This window comes from Vombatus ursinus, unplaced genomic scaffold, assembly GCF_900497805.2.
Source record: "Vombatus ursinus unplaced genomic scaffold, bare-nosed wombat genome assembly UNPS02014798.1, whole genome shotgun sequence".
Lineage (NCBI taxonomy): Eukaryota > Metazoa > Chordata > Mammalia > Diprotodontia > Vombatidae > Vombatus > Vombatus ursinus.
Window position 1 is genome coordinate 51236806 of NW_020954576.1, and position 15699 is coordinate 51252504.

At 47.4% G+C, this 15699-nt stretch overlaps 1 protein-coding gene across 1 annotated transcript; it reads left to right on the forward strand.

Annotated features, from left to right (window-relative positions):
- Nucleotides 1-527: 527 nt before the first annotated feature.
- MYBPH (myosin binding protein H) lies at nucleotides 528-15587 on the forward strand. The gene is made up of 11 exons (XM_027871811.1): nucleotides 528-711; nucleotides 1630-1764; nucleotides 2708-2875; nucleotides 8301-8389; nucleotides 8900-9095; nucleotides 9310-9449; nucleotides 10023-10182; nucleotides 13194-13330; nucleotides 13466-13652; nucleotides 14079-14123; nucleotides 15420-15587. The coding sequence occupies exons 1-10, from the start codon at nucleotides 528-530 to the stop codon at nucleotides 14093-14095; spliced, it is 1413 nt and encodes a 470-aa protein (XP_027727612.1). The 3' UTR covers nucleotides 14096-14123; nucleotides 15420-15587.
- The last annotated feature ends 112 nt before the right edge of the window (nucleotides 15588-15699 follow it).

A 15699-nucleotide genomic window follows, 5' to 3' on the forward strand; every position in this document is an offset into this window, starting at 1 on the left:
ATGAGGGAGAAGTTTGGCGTATATTATCAGAACATTTGAGCACCTGGCCGCTCAGCTGGAGAAGTCCCTGTGGAGCATATGGAAACTGACCTGATGAAATCTGATCTCGGGCCATTTTCCAGGTGAAAGGTTCCCCCTCCTTCCTGCCTCTTGACCTCTCCTGCCCTCAGCAGGTGCCCTCCTTACCTCTTGGGTACCCTCCAAGCTGGAGCACCAGGGGGCTGAAGGATCTTCAGCACTTCCCAGGGGTGACAGAGGAGCTGATTCCTCAGGGGCTATAGAGGCCCCTCCCCTGAAGCTATTCCTGGCTACAACTGCCTTGGCTTTCTCTCTACTCTCTCCCGCCCCTTTCATTCCCCCAGCTTGACCTGACCCCACAGCTGGGAATAGTTTGGTTGGGAGGCGGGGTGGCTACTGACTATATAAGCCCAGAGTTAGCCATCGTGTCACCCAGGAGCCCTAGAGACCTCTACTCCCACCTACCTGCATAGATCACCCTGAGCTCAGAGCCCACAACCAACCCAAGGATGCCTGGAGAAGCAGAGGTTGGGACCCCAGCCTGCAAGCCAGAGGAAAAGGCTTCAGAGCCTGCCGAGGAGCCCACCCCAGAACCCGCAGGGGAAGAGACAGTGACAGAACCCAGAGAACCAGCCTCAGAGGAGCCTAGCCCAGGACCCCCTGCAGTCTCTAAGCCCCCACCCGCAAGTGAAGGTGAAGTGAGAAGGGGTGAGGACAGTGGTGGAAGTGGGAGGCAGATATTATAAGAAGGAAAATGCTTTGTTAAATATCATGCAAATGTGAGTTGTTATGGGCATTGAGATGGAGTAGAAAAAACACTGGATTTGGACTCAGAATAACCTGAGTTTGAATCCCATCTTCAATGCTTTCTAGCTGTGTGATCACAGGCCAGCCTTTAACGACTCTGAGCTTCAGTTTTCTCACCTGTAAGTTGCGTGTAATCATTTCTATACCTACCTCCAAGTTTGCTGTGTGTTTGTTGTGGGGTAGTATATGTGAAGTACTCTGCAAACCTTAAAATGCTGTAAATGTCCACTGTCATCAGCGTGAGACAGTGGCTGGGCAGTTGGTCCTCTGGGTCTGGAAGACTTGTGTTCAAATTCTGCCACTAACAAATACTGGTTTTGTGACCCTAGGCAAGTCATGTAACATCTAAATGACCCCAAACAACTCCATAGGCAGTTAGGTGTGCAGGAGATAGAGTGCTGGACTTGAAAATAGTAAGACCTGAGTTTAAATACTGCTATATGATCCTGGGCAGGTCACTTAATGGTAGTCTGCCTCAGTTTTCTCATCTGTAAAATGGGGATCATAATAGGACCTGCCTGCCAGGGTTGTTGTGAGAATCAAATGAAGTGTCTGTAAAGTGTTTTGCAAACCTTAAAGCACCACATAAATGATATTATTATTATCATTATGATCATTTTCAATTCTAAGTTGCAGAGCTAATGTTCATCTGCAAAGACAGAGAAAGGTTCTCCTCCACACTGATTAAAATCACAAGTCTGGTCGAAAGAACAAAATCATTATCATCATCATCATCATTATGGTGAGGGAAAGGAGGAGATGGTCAGGCACTGACCCCGCTAACCCCATGCCTTCTCCCTACAGATCTCCCCAGCTGCCCATTGCTACTGACTGTGGAGGATGTGACTGACAGTTCAGTGACTGTGAGCTGGGAACCCCCAGAAAGCCTAGGACAGCGGGGGATAAAGGGTTACACGCTGGAATATTGCCTGGAAGGAGGTGAGTAGCCCAGACATGGGTAGAAGAACCATGGGACAGAGGAGGCTGGGTGAGATAAGAGGTCATCAAAACCTTTCAGCTAGCACAGTGGATAGAGCACCGGCCCTGAAGTCAAGAGTACCTGAGTTCAAATCCGGCCTCAGACCAAACACTTGACACTTACTAGCTGTGTGACCCTGGGCAAGTCACTTAACCCCAACTGCCTAAGCAAAAAATAAATAAATAAATAAAACCCTTCGGCTAGCCAGGGATTTCAGGTTATATCTGGGTTAGTTCCATCAGGGGCAGCCAAGGGAAATCAAGGAGATCGCCATTTCTGCAGGACTTCCAGAATGGGAGAGGGCCTTCTCTAGACGCCCCCTATTCCACATATTTATCTGGGAGAAGGTAGTACTCACTCCCCAGAACAGATTTATAATCTCCTTGAACTCTGGGTCTATGCTATGTGTCATCTTGTAATTTTTAGTACCTACCCTAGAGCCTGGCATATATTAAAACCTTAATAAAGTCTGGTGAATTGGATTAAAAGCAGAGAAATTGATGAGATGACTACAGAAAGGTTTCTCATCTCCCCCATCCCTCCAAGAGAATCTAAAATGAAAAATAAAAGGTTCTAGGGTTCTAGCTGTGCTTTTCAACCTCTGTCCCTTCTTCCCCGTAGAATTAATGAGTTCTGTTCTCCTCTCTGCCTCTACTTTACTGGGTAACTTTGCACAGATTACATGCCCTATCTGGTTCCTAGCAGCCCTGTTTCTACCTCAGATCCCAGGAAGAAGCAGTCAGCTAGAAGGGACTTGAAATACAGGATGTCTTGGACAATGAGAAGGGGAAAAGGGAATAAGCGAGGTCCAGAGAGGGAAGGGTAGCTTCCCCAAAGACACACAGCAAGTGATCAGCTGCCATGGCTCAAGGTTCTCATTTGACATCTCCCATTGTTCCCCAGCCTCAGAGTGGGTACCTGTGAATGTACAGCCCATGATGGTCACCCAGCATACCCTGCGAAACCTGGCTATAGGAAACAAGCTCTTTTTTCGAGTATCCGCCGTGAGCTCCGAGGGTGCTGGTCCTGCTGCTGTCTTGGACCAGCCTGTACACATCAAGAAATTCATTGGTAAAGTGCTACCCCCATTACCTTCATCTCCCAGCCACCTCCCCATCTCCCTTCCTCCTAGAGCTGTAAGTGAGGCAGAGGGACCACAAGGCCTCAAGAAGGGAAGAGAAACTTGGAATGAATCAGTCTCTTTAAACTGAAGCCCTGGCCAACCGCTTCTCCAGAGTAGAAAATGCTCATACCCTTCAGGCAGCAAGGCACCTCTCAATCTGTACCACTGTCTGGCCAAGGAGCAAAGGATGCCAAAAGGGGAGTGTCCTTCAGGGAAGGATAATAAAGATCATTAGAATTAGAACCAGAAGGAACCTTATAGGTCATTTGTCCCGCCCCCTTATTTTACAAAGGAGGAAATTTGGAGCCAAAGATATTAAATGATTTTCCCAAGGTCATATGGGGGGTAAGCAGATTCACGATCCTTCCTAGGACACCAGGCTGTTTTCCTAGGTGCATGTCTCAGGATCTCTCGTCCCTCAGAATCAAGGTCTATGGCATGTCTAATTTCAATCCCTCCTACTTGCTTCTTGCCCTCCAAAGACTCATTGCTCCATCCCATATTCTTCTAAAGGCCTGGGATTTAGTCAGCCAATCAGTCAATAAGCATTTATTAAGCATCGACTATGTGTCAGGCACTCTGCTGGGGATACAAAAAGAGGCAAAAGACAGTCTCCCAATCAAATGGCAGAGACAATAAGCAAGCAAATATGTACAAATAAGCCATAGACAAGATAAAAAGGGAAACATTAACAGAGGGAAGGCGCCAGAATTAAGTGAGGTTGAGAAAGACTTCCTGCAGAAGATGGGGCTTTAATTGGGACCTAAAGGAAGCCTGAAGGTGGAGATGAGAAGACAGAATACCATAGATTTGGAGAATAGCCAAAGAAAATGCCTAGAGTGGAGAGATGGAGGGGCTGGTTTGTGGAATAGCCTGGAGGCCAATGTTACTGGATGGAAGACTGTCAGTGAGAAAGGTATAAGAAGACTGGAAAGGTAGGAGTGGGCTAGGTTATAAAGGGCTTTGAATGCCAAACAGAGCATTTTGTATTTGAACCCAGAGGCAATAGGAAGCCCCTGGAGTTTATTGAGTTGGGGTGACATGGTCAGATCTGTGCTTTAGGAAAATCTCATTAGTGGCTAAGTGGAGGATGGATTGGAACGGGAGAGCTAATTAGAGAGGGAGCTAAGAGGGTCTCTGAGTCAGGCCATATCTTGGCCATGTGACCTGTAATGGGGAAGCAGAATTAGGGAGAGGGGGAGAAGGTGTCAGGAAGTATAGGAAAGAGTATTGGATTCAGAATCAGATGGGCTTTACATCCAAAGTATGCTCATCATTACTTGTGTGAGCTTGGCCAAAGCAGTCCAGCTTGTTGGGCCTCAGTTTCCTCATCTGTAAATGAGAGTGTTGAACTGACTTTTCTAGGTGCCTCTAGTTTTTTAAATCCTAGGATTCTAGGAAGGAGAATAGATCTGGAAAAGAAAGATGAGAAAGAAGAAGGCAGGCTGAGGACCCTGGAACTCAACCACCCTGTCCCTGTTACTAATATTTCTATTTTCAGGGTGCATTAGCCTCATTCCTATTAGTTACTGCCTTGGAAGGGCTGATCAGGTTTCGGTATCTTAATGGCAATGAGTCACTTGGTCTGATATGAGCTCCCTGGGGATCATTTGTGGCCCCAGGGTAGAGAAAGACATGAAGAAGCAGATGTCCTGGGGTCTGTGCCTTCTTCTTTCTTTCCCTTGCCACACTGGTTATTTTTCTCCTCCTCACCCATAACAACGAGCAGGGGGGTTCAGGTCCCCTTGGATCTTTGAGCCAATCCAGGGCAAAGCCACAGAGCTAAGAAGAAAAGACCGTGCCCTCTACGGCAGAAAGAAGGGCTTGGGGTCGTAGAATTTAGAGCTGGAAGACCATTTAGCCAAACCTCCTCATTTTATAGATCAAGAAGCTGAGGTTTAAGATTATAGATTTAGAAATGGAGACCATCACGTTCAATACCTTCATTTTACAGAGAAGGAACCTGAGGCACAGAGAAATAAAGTGATTTGCTCAGGGAGACACAGCTAAAGCCAAATTTGAACTCTGTTCTTCCTGGACTCAAAGGTCCACCATGACATCCTGCCTGATGAAGTGATGGGGCCCATTCGCAAAGAAATGGGATCCAGAGCTGGGATTCTAACTGGAATCTTTAGGGATAGGCTGAACTAGGTTTCAGAGACTCCAGAAAAAGTGGTTTAAATTGATTAGGATAATAGAATCTTATCCTAACAAAGGGCCTTAGACACCTTTTGCTTCTATCCCATCATCAACAGGTGAGGACATTGAAGCCCAACCAGAAAAATGAAGTGATTTTTTTTTCCCTTGTCACACAGGCAAGATTCAAATCCTGGTCTCCTGGTTCAGCCTAGTACTCTTCTCACTACGTCTTCCTTTCAAGTTGTCCTCCCTCGTGTTTTCTGAAACCCCCAAATTCCCATCATTTAGGCCTGGGGGAGATTTGACCCTTCTCAGAGGCAAAGTATGGGGGAAAAAATGACCTCCACAGGATCTTCCAAGCCTGGAGAGGCTAATTCTCTGTACTCCCACCACAAAGTGAGACAGGGCTAGTTGTTAGTTTGTGAGGGAACACGACTCCATGGGTACTCTGTAATTGGGTTTCAGAAAATAGGATCCCCAAGAGTGCTGTTCTTTAGCCCACATCTCTAAAGTGGAGCTATGTCGCCCGAATGGGCTATGATGCACGTGACAAGAAAGGACAGGCATCCCTATTCCCTGGCAAAGGTGCTAAGGTGAGGCAGCCCCTAGTAGGAGCCCAGGCCCTTTGTGGAAGAAGATGGATGACACCAGCAAACAAGTCAGACGTTGCTTGCACTTCACTTGGTTAAAATTCCTCTGGGGCAAAAGGAGGAAGGAATTTCCTGGAGAGAAAATAGGAAGGATGGGGGCAGGGAGAAAGTATGAATAACCAAATCCCTCCCAAAAGAGCAGAGAGGAGGGGCCCTGCCGTTCGAGGACCTCAACTGCTCAGCTGTCCTCCCCTGCTGCTGCTTGGACCTGCCAAGCATACCTCTCCCTGCTTCAGCTGCTCCAACATCATTCCTCTGTTCCAAAAAGGAATGGCATCCTGGACAGACAGATGCCTGCTGTCTAATCCTGGGAGAGACAGTGTTCCTAGCCCTCCTTCCTGTCCCCAGACACTTTTCATCAGGCCCCCTTCTCAGCACTGTCTCTTATGGCATGGAATATACCAATCTATCACCCAATGACCCTCTGATTAGATGATCTCAAAGATCTCTTCCATGGAAAGATCGCTGGGGTTAGTCAGAGGGCCTGGATTCAAGTACTGGTTTGACTACATACCTATCTACTACTACTACTACTACAATTATTACTATTACTACCAGTGCTTTAAAGTTTCCAGAGCTCCCCAACCCCCCCACCTCTCTTTCCCCTCTCTCTCATCTCTCTCCTTCTCTCTCTCTTATCTCTCTGTCTCTCTTCTCTCCCTCCTCTCTCTCTCCTCTCTTTCATCTTTCTCTCTTTCTCTTTATTTACACACATGCATATACAACAACTTGGTATGTAATTGCTATTATTATTATCTCCATTTTACAGAACAGGAAACCAAGGCTGAGAGAGGTTAAATTACTTGGTCAAGGTCACACAGTAAGTATTTAAGGCAGGATTCAAACAAAAGTCTTCTTGAATCCAAGCCCAGAACTCTATGCACTGACTCTATGAACCACCTAATTGACTATTATTACTACCTGAGTGACGATGAATAAGTCATTTCACCTCTCTACATCTCAGTTTTCTCATCTACAGAATGAGGAGGTCGGAAGAAGTTTGGTATAGTAGAAAGAGTGCTGGATTTAGGAGTTCAAAGAAATGAGCTCAAATCCCAGTTCTTCCACAGTAGGATCTTGGGAAACTCACTTACTTTCTCTGGACCTCTCTTTCCTCATCTGTATAATGAGAGGATTGGACTAAATGACCTCTAAGTTCTCCTCCAGCTTGAAATTGATTGTTGTAGTTTCTTTGTTTTGTTTTGTTTTTTTTGGCAAGGCAATTGGGGTTAAGTGACTTGCCCAGGGTCACACAGCTACTAAGTATCAAGTGTCTGGTCTGAGACCAAATTTGAACTCAGGTCCTCCTGACTCCAAGGCCGGTGCTCTAACCACTGTGCCACCTAGCTGCCCCTGTAGATTCTGTTATTTGTTGATCTCTAAGGACTCTTCCAGAGATGACCTCTTACTGTCGCCATTCCCGTCTCCTCAAAGTTTGCCACCAAAACTGTTCTAAGAGCTGAGAGAATCCCAGAAACGTGATCTGAGGGGCATGGGAATGTCTATCACTGGAGGAATCGGCTCTTCTTTTGGGGATGAGTCAGGCGCTGTTCTGATAGCAGCCATATAGACGTCCTAGATGCCTTCTCATAGGACCTTTACATCCTAAGAGATGTATCCTGGGGAATGAGAAAGTTCTTCCTCATGTGTTGTCTCCTGTGCTAGAGGGGAAGCTGGTTCTATATCTGCCATGAGGTTCCTTCTTTCCATGTATACGCCCGAGAGTGTGTGCCTCCTCCCCCATGATTGACTCCCATCTCCCAAGGAATCCATAAGGGAACCAAAAAGTTTCTGACTCCATCTAGAGGGATTAAAGTGAGATATTAGGAATGACTCCCTGATCATGAGACTAACAGATATAGATATGGTGACAGAGAGGGGATGGGCCACCTCTTTCCCTGGCCATACTTGAGAGTAGACACTCTCAATCAGTATCAATTACATTAGGCACAGTGTAGCCTAGAGCAAAATTATTTCTGACTGCAGCATATAACCCTCCCAGAAGGGAAAGATGGAGGTCTGGATTGAGGAGGTAGGAAGATTTATTTCCTCCCTTCCTTAAAAAATCTGGGACCATCAGGTGAACAGGTGCAGTGTCTGTTTTTCACCAGGGTGAGGCCAGGGGAGGAATTGGAGCCCCGGGTAAATCCCAGCCTGACGTGGTTGGAATTGCCAAGAGAGTGCCATGGATGTTTAACACTTCACACTCTCAGGAAGCATGTGCAGGGGTTTCCTAGGAGAGCCTGAAGTCATGTCACTCACTCTGCCTCTCCTGGAAACCTCCCCTGGCTGTGCTCTCCACTGGGATCTCCAAGCACACATTGGGATATGAGACATTGCCCTCCCACCCAAGGAAGGGCCATCCTTGGATCCCAAGAAGGTAGGCAGGACCCCAGAACTTGAGGGAAAGAGACAGACAGGCAGGTAGACAGAGACAAAGAAAGACAGACGGGCAGATAGAGGCAGAAACAAAGAGACACATCAGATTCTATGCCCTCGATGTTTCCCCCTTAACCACCCTAAGACCACATCTTCCTGCTCAAAGGGACTAATGGCTGGGCCCATTGTTCTTTTTCTTACTCAGAGGCCCCCAAAATCCGAGTTCCCCGCTACCTGCGCCAGACCTACATCCGCAAGGTTGGGGAAGTCATAAACCTCCAGATCCCTTTCCAAGTGAGTATATTTTTCCCTGGGGGCTTGAGATCCTGTCCCTTTATACTTTAAGCCTCAGTTTCCTCATCTGTGAAATGGTCTCTGAGTTCCCGTCAGCTCTGGATCCATGATCCTACAATCTAGCTCACTGTCCCCAAAGAGGAAGACTCCTTTCACTCAGTGGGCCTGGTAGGGCTCCTAAAGCCAGGCTCTGGACCACAGCCTTCTTTCTAGCCCTATCACTCTGCTCATTTGCTGGCCATATTCAATATTCAAACCTGTTGTCCTCTGAGTAAGGTGACAGCTATCTCTCATCAGGATTGCTGAAAGCACAGGAGGGTGCCTCTAGGTCTTGTTAACTGTATGACCACTGACACAGTTTCCCCACCGGAAAATGAGGAGCAGAAAAGTTTACTTATTTCATGGGATCACTAGGAAAAAGGTGTTTCATAAACCTTAAATAACAGAAATATGAATTCTTATTACTGTCATCATCTTCTGCTTTTCTTCCCTTTCCTCCGCCCCACCCAGGGTAAGCCCAAACCTCAGGTCTCCTGGACCCATAATGGCCATGCCTTGGATACCCAACGTGTGAATGTGCGGAACGGGGAACGAGATTCCATCCTCTTCATCCGCTCAGCCCAGAGGATTGATTCAGGCCACTACGAGCTCAGCATTCAACTGGAAGGCCTAGAGGCCAAAGCTACAATTGACATCTTGGTGATCGGTATGGCTGAGGGAGAAAGGAGAGAATCAAAGCCGATGTTTGGGAACCATAACATCCCCAGTCCAGGGAGGGCTAATCGGGTCATGGGGGAGCAGCAAACAGGGAGATGTGATCTTTGCCATTCTGGCTTTGTGAGCCAAGGGAAATGGCTGCCATGGTAGGGATGAGCAACCATGGAGAAGGCTGTGGTCCCAAATACCACCTGGCCTTTCAGAGAGACCTGGGCCCCCCAAAAGCATCAAGTTGTTGGATGTGTGGGGCTTCAATGCTGCTCTGGAGTGGACACCCCCAGCGGATACTGGCAATACAGAGTTACTGGGCTACACGGTGCAAAAGGCAGATCGGAAGACAGGGGTGAGTAAGGTTGATGGAAGGGTTGGAGGGGTCTTAGGGGCTCCCTTCAGAGGACCAGAGTGGGGAGGATGAGAGCATGGCATAATGGGAAGAAGACATAAATTAGGAAAGACTTGAGAATGAATCCCAGGGGAGACCTTTACTTACTAGCTGTACGACCATGGGTAAAGCAAGTCACATCTGTTTCAGTTCCCTTGTCTATAAAATGGGAATAATATTGCTTGCATTCCCAAATTTCTAGAGTTATTATGAGGAAAGTTGGTTGTAAACCTTAAGGCACTATGTAAATGCAAATTGCTATTCTCTTAGACTAGTCTCTGGAGTGTAGGGAGGAGGGACTGATTTGTGGGAAACCTGGTCAAGTATGGAGGTCTAGGATGGGAAGGAAAAACCTGGTACTTTTGGCACCAATCCCCATCTTCCTTCCACCCTCTGGCACCTCTGCCTTCTACCCAACTCAAGTAGGACCATTCCTGGGATAAATGGTCCAGATGTCCATGGATGGGTGGGGGTCGGTGAGCAGAGGAGAGGAAGGCAGGGTATCTGGGTGACTGGGTGCTGGGGTCCCTGCAGCAATGGTTCACAGTCTTCGAGCGCTGCCACCGGACAAACTGTACAGTGTCTGACCTCATCATTGGCAATTCCTACTCCTTCCGGGTCTTCTCAGAAAATCAGTGTGGTCTGAGTGCCACCGCCCCTGTCACTGCTGAGCTCGCCCACATCCAGAAGGCAGGTGAGTCTCTGTTCCCAGGGACCCGGGGGGAAGAATGCTTGTTATGGCCCCAATCGAGTTTTCTGTTCCTCTTTGTGGGTATCTTGCAAGAGTCTCTCAAAGTCACTCCTCCTCTCTGCTTCTTTTCTCTCTCTGTTTCTTTTTCTTTTTTTTCTCTCTCTCTCTCTCTCTCCCTCTCCCCCATGTCTCTCTGTTTCTTTCCCTTTCTTTCTTCTTTCTTTCTTCTTTCTTTCTTTTCTTTCTTTCTCTCTTCTCTTTCTGTCTGTGTCTCTCCCAGTGTCTGTCTGTCTGTCTCTCTCTCTCCCTCTCTCTCCCTGTATCTGTTTCTTTCTTTTTCTTTCTTTCTTTCTTTCTCTCTCTCCTCTCTTCTCTGTCTCTCCCTGTCTCTATCTCTCTCCCTCCCTCTCTCTCCCTCTCCCCCTTCCCCTTTCTCTCCCTTCCCCTTTCCTACTTCACACACACACGCATACACACACACACACACATTATACACACACACATTTTTTGACTTAAAGTACTGAGGCCAGTTGGTAACACTTAAGCACTTCCCACTGCCTATAAATAAAGGATAAATTCCTGATGGGCTCTCCACAATCTGACCTCAACCCACCTGCCCAACCTCATTTCATACTATTACTACCCCTAATAATAGCTAGAATTTATAAAGCACTTCGAGGTTTACAAAGCACTTTCTATGTCATCTCATTTGATTCTCACGACAATCCTGTGAGGTAGGTAGTATTATTATCATCCTCATTTTACAGATGAAGGATCTGAGGCAAACCAAGGTGAAATGACTTGTCCAGGGTCACACAGTCAGTGAGTGTCTGAGGCAGGATTTGAACATGGGTCTTGCTGATTCAAGTTCAGTACTCTATCTGCTGCACCACCTGGCCTCCCCTCCTTCGTGTTTACAGTACTGTTGTGTCCCATGTTTACTAGTCTAGCCACTGGACTTTCTCTGTCTCTAGCTCTCATTTAGTGGTCTCATTTTGCCCTCTCTCCTCTCCATGGCTTTGCTCAAAATCATTCTCCAACTCTGGAGTGAATTACCCTCTCACCCACTCCTAGCCCCTATCCCCATCTCCATCAGCTAATGGTCTTCCCACACTTCAAGGTCAAATGCAGATGCCCCCTCCTGGGTGAAGCCCTCCCTGTCAATTCCTACCCCCCCACTGAAAGCCATCTGACCCTACTCAGGTTTATAACAGCGTTTTGCCTGGGCCTCTCTCCTTTGCATTTATATAATGAAATCTATTTTCTCATAGCTATTTGTGTACTGGTTTTTCCATTCACTGGAGTTTATGTTCCTTGAGAGTCAGGCCTAAGTCATATCTTTGTATCTCTCATCTATGGTACAGTGTTTGCACACTGTGGGTGTTTAGCAAAAGTTTGCTGAATGTCTAAATGTTTGTTATATGTCTAAATGAGTACTGTCCCCCCGAGGAGCCGTGTGCTTATTCCAGAGACATACAGCTCTAAGCATTTTGGGGTCTCCTCACTGACCCTCAATGACTGGGGCAACATTTTTTTAAAATAACCTCAGTGGCGGCAGGTCGTTGAACTCTAAGGGTAGATTTTTGAAGACAGTTAAACATCATTCAGAGCCCAGTTGGCTTGGGGTCCAAAGTGTGTTGAGGCCTGCCAGTAGGTTCTAAAAGCAGTTTCTAACAAGGGAGACATTTCCATGATTGGAGTGTGTCACCTTCAGAGTATTTTAGGACTTACAGTTGGAGGGGACCTCAGGGATCATGTAATCCACACCCCTAATTTTGCAGATGAATGAGGCTCGAGGAAGGTAATTAACTGGCCTCAAGGTCACATAACTAAATAGTAGAGGGGACTGCTTAGGATGATAGAATGTCAGAGCGAAAGGTAACCTTAGGAATCGTCTAATGCAAAGTCCTTGCTTTACAGATGAGGAAACTGAGGCTCAGGAAAAACAAAGTGAGCCACCTAAGTTCTCACCGTAAATCATAGAGGGAACTATTTAGAATGATAGAATGTTAGAGCTAAAAGAGATCTCAGAAAACACCTGCTGCAAAGCCCTCGTTTTACAGATGAGGAAAATGAGGGTTAGGAGAGACAGTGATGTGCCCAAGACCACACAGCAGACCCAAGACTTAACTCCAGTCTCTTCACCCACAACACCGCACTACGTTCACTTAGCTCTGTTTTTGGTTAAAACTCGGTGGCGTGATCATCTGGTCACACACCCGCCTGATCCTAGATTGGCTGTCCCCTGCCCAGCGTGCTGCTCTAGCCCTCAGAAGAGGAAGGTTCAAGGAAGGGCAGACTCTCTGGGACAGCAGCTTGCGCAGAACAGAATAAGGAAAGTGAATATCTTGCCAAAAGAAAAATCAATGTTCTCTCAGATCGCCCTGAGTGGCAGTAGCTCGTGTATGTCCGATAGATCGCTATCCGACTTTGTTTCTCTCTTATCTCCAGTCTCTGATTTCCTCTGCCTGTCTCCCTATCTCTAGGTCCCTGTAAATTGTTCACACCTGCCTCCCAACGGCCCCAGGAGCTGGGGGCCCCATCTCAGGGTTCTAGGGAAACAGAATAAAGGACGAGAGTGGTGGATGTATTGCCTCTCACTCTCTGACTCCACAAACTTCTCCCTCTCTCCCCCTTCCCTTCCTTTGCCCCTCCTCTCCCTTCCCCCCAATTCCAGCAGAATTCCAACCCAGGAACCTGCCTCGCCCCTAAAGTCAAAACTCACAAGTCACTGACTTGAATTCTCCAGGCCCCGACTTCCCCATCTGCAGTATGGGGATATAATAATCCTTACTTTACCTATTTTCTTTCTTTTTTAACCTTACCTATTTTCAACAGTATCACTGTAAGGCTGCAATGAGATCATTCACGTGAAAGTGTCTTCAATATTATATATGTGTTGGGAGTGCCGTTATTCCAAGGGGGTGGAGGGAACCAAGCCTCTTTCCCAATGGCTCCAGCTTCCTGGGGTTTTGAACCTTTGTTTCATTCCCTCTCCCATCCTCCTTCATCAGATACTGTTAGCAAGAGAGAAGGCATCCCAGAGAGAGACTTCTTAGAAGCCCCCAAGTTTACCCACCCCCTGGCAGACCATACGACCACCCCTGGCTACAGCACGCAGCTGTTCTGCTCTGTTCGAGCAACCCCCAAGGTGAGGCGCTCATATGGGAAGGGAATGGTGTGGTAAGGAGGGGGAGACACACAGGAGTGCTAGGGGGACTTTCCAGCAGGGAGCTCTCCAGCTCCCACCCTCACCCCCATATCTCTTACACTCCTACTTTTCCAGCCCAAAATCATCTGGATGAAAAACAAGATGGACATACAGGGTAACCCCAAATACCGGGCCCTCAGCGAGCAAGGAGTGTGCTCCCTGGAGATCCGGAAGCCCAGCCCCTTTGATGCAGGTATTTACACCTGCAAGGCCATCAATGCCCTGGGCGAGGCATCTGTGGACTGTCGGCTGGACGTGAAAGGTGAAGGATTCCGTGAGGAACGATGGGGGAAGGGATGGGAGCAGACCCCCAGTGCAGATGTTAAAGCTGGTACAGGTCTTTTTTTTGGGTCCTACTCCATCACCTTGGAGCTGAATCAAGCTGGGTAGACTCTGAGAACAACCCTGGAGAAAACTAGGACAAGAAGGGATAGCAGTGGGAGAAACCAAGGTCAGACCTTAGAAAGGACTTGAAACATGGGGAGGAGATGAGATGTGAGGGTGAGGTATCAGCTCAAGGTTGTGGGCCCTCCCTACCCTGGAGAAGTTGGACAAGCCCAGAGGGAGGAGGGAGACGACCTCTTTCTGGCATCTAGAAGCTCAGGAATGCTGACACATCTCCCCTAGGCTTCTCCTCCTCCCCCTAGCCCCATAGCCCGCAGGCTCTGATTGGGGGAATCTCTTACAGCTTCTGCCACACACTGAGGAATACTGGCAGCTTCAGACTGCAAGGGTAAGTTGAAGTCTAGGGGCTTTTGGTAAGGTTTGGTAAGACTGGGGAGTGCTCAGGGATAGAGAAACCCTGAGATCGGCAGGATTGAGGTTAGGGGGGAAAGGGAAGATGAGGAGGGCTTATCACTAAGGAAGATGGGGAATCTCTAGTCATGGGTAAAGCCCAGGCTTAGGTTGGGAGGAGGACTGGCTAAGGTTGTTCCAGGAAGAGATGGAGGCACAGTGGGTAGAGTGTTGGACTTGGATTCAGGAAGACCCAAGTTCAAATCTAGCTTCCGACACTTATTGTGTGTCCCTAAGCGAGTCACCTCACCTCTGTTTGCTTCAGTTTCCTCATCTGTAAAATGGGGATAATAATAGCGCCTACCTCTCAAGGTTGTTGGGAGGGTCAAATGAGATAATATTGGTAAAATGCATTGCAAACCTTAAAAATCTACATAAATGCTATCTAATATGATTTTGTGGTTGGGGGGGTGGTTTAGTACTACAGACATAGTATAGTCAAATGGAAATAATATGATGCTGGAAAGAATCTGAGCTCCAGTCTCAACTCTACCACCAATTTTTAATGTTATTTTGCACTGGAAGGGGGACCTTGGGGAACATTCTAGTCCATTCCCCTCCCCCCTCCTAATTTTTAGTGGAGAAGACTTTTTCTTGTTGAGTCATTTTCTAGTTGTGTCCCACTCTTCTTGACCCCATTTGGAGTTTTCTTGGCAAAGATACTGGAGTGATTTGCCATTTCCTTCTCTAGCTCATTATATGGTTGAGGAAACTGAGGCAGAGTTAAGTGACTTGGCCAGGGTCACACAGCTAGTACGTTTGAAGCTGGATTTGAACTTGTGAAGATAAGTCTTCTAAACTGTACCTAGCTAGACTTTTGTGACTCACAAAAACTTGCCCAAGGCGATGTAGAAAAAAGTCATAGTCAAGATTGGAATCTAGGTCCTCATTCAATTTTTCTTTGCCACTCTGCTAACCTGCCTCTTAACTCACACTTGATAAGTCATCAATTTCTCTGGACCTCCGTTTCATGCTTTTTAAAATGGGGGTGGTCATCCTTGTCTTCCCTTGTCATATGTGGGATTCAATGGAGACAGTAATGCTGCTTAGGTTGGAGGGATTACTCAGAGGCCTGAGGGAGGGCAGGCAGAAGTGGTAGAGTTTAGGGTTGGGAGCAGGAATTTGGGAGAGGAAAACCTGAGTTGAGAAGAGAGTGGAGATACCATTGGTTTTCTCCCTCCTTTGGAGGAAAAGCTCTGCATCTCGTGGGCTGAGGAGGCCTTATCTCTCCTAGATGCTGCTGGAGCTTACACCAGAGCAAGTCGGGATCTTCAGGCCAGGAGACCCTTCTCTGTGTACGCACTGGCTGGTAGCCCAGCTCCCTTCTCCACTCAAATCTGAAGCCAAGAGAGCTGGTCTCGGTGGACCACCAGGGAGAGTGAGCTGGCTATCCAGGGCTTCAAAGACCAGCCTCCAGGATCTCCAAAGGGAGGGTCCTTGAATAAAGAAGTGTTATGGTGTCACTCGAGAGAGATTATTTTGAAAGGGTGTCAGTGTCAGTGAAAGGGGTTGAT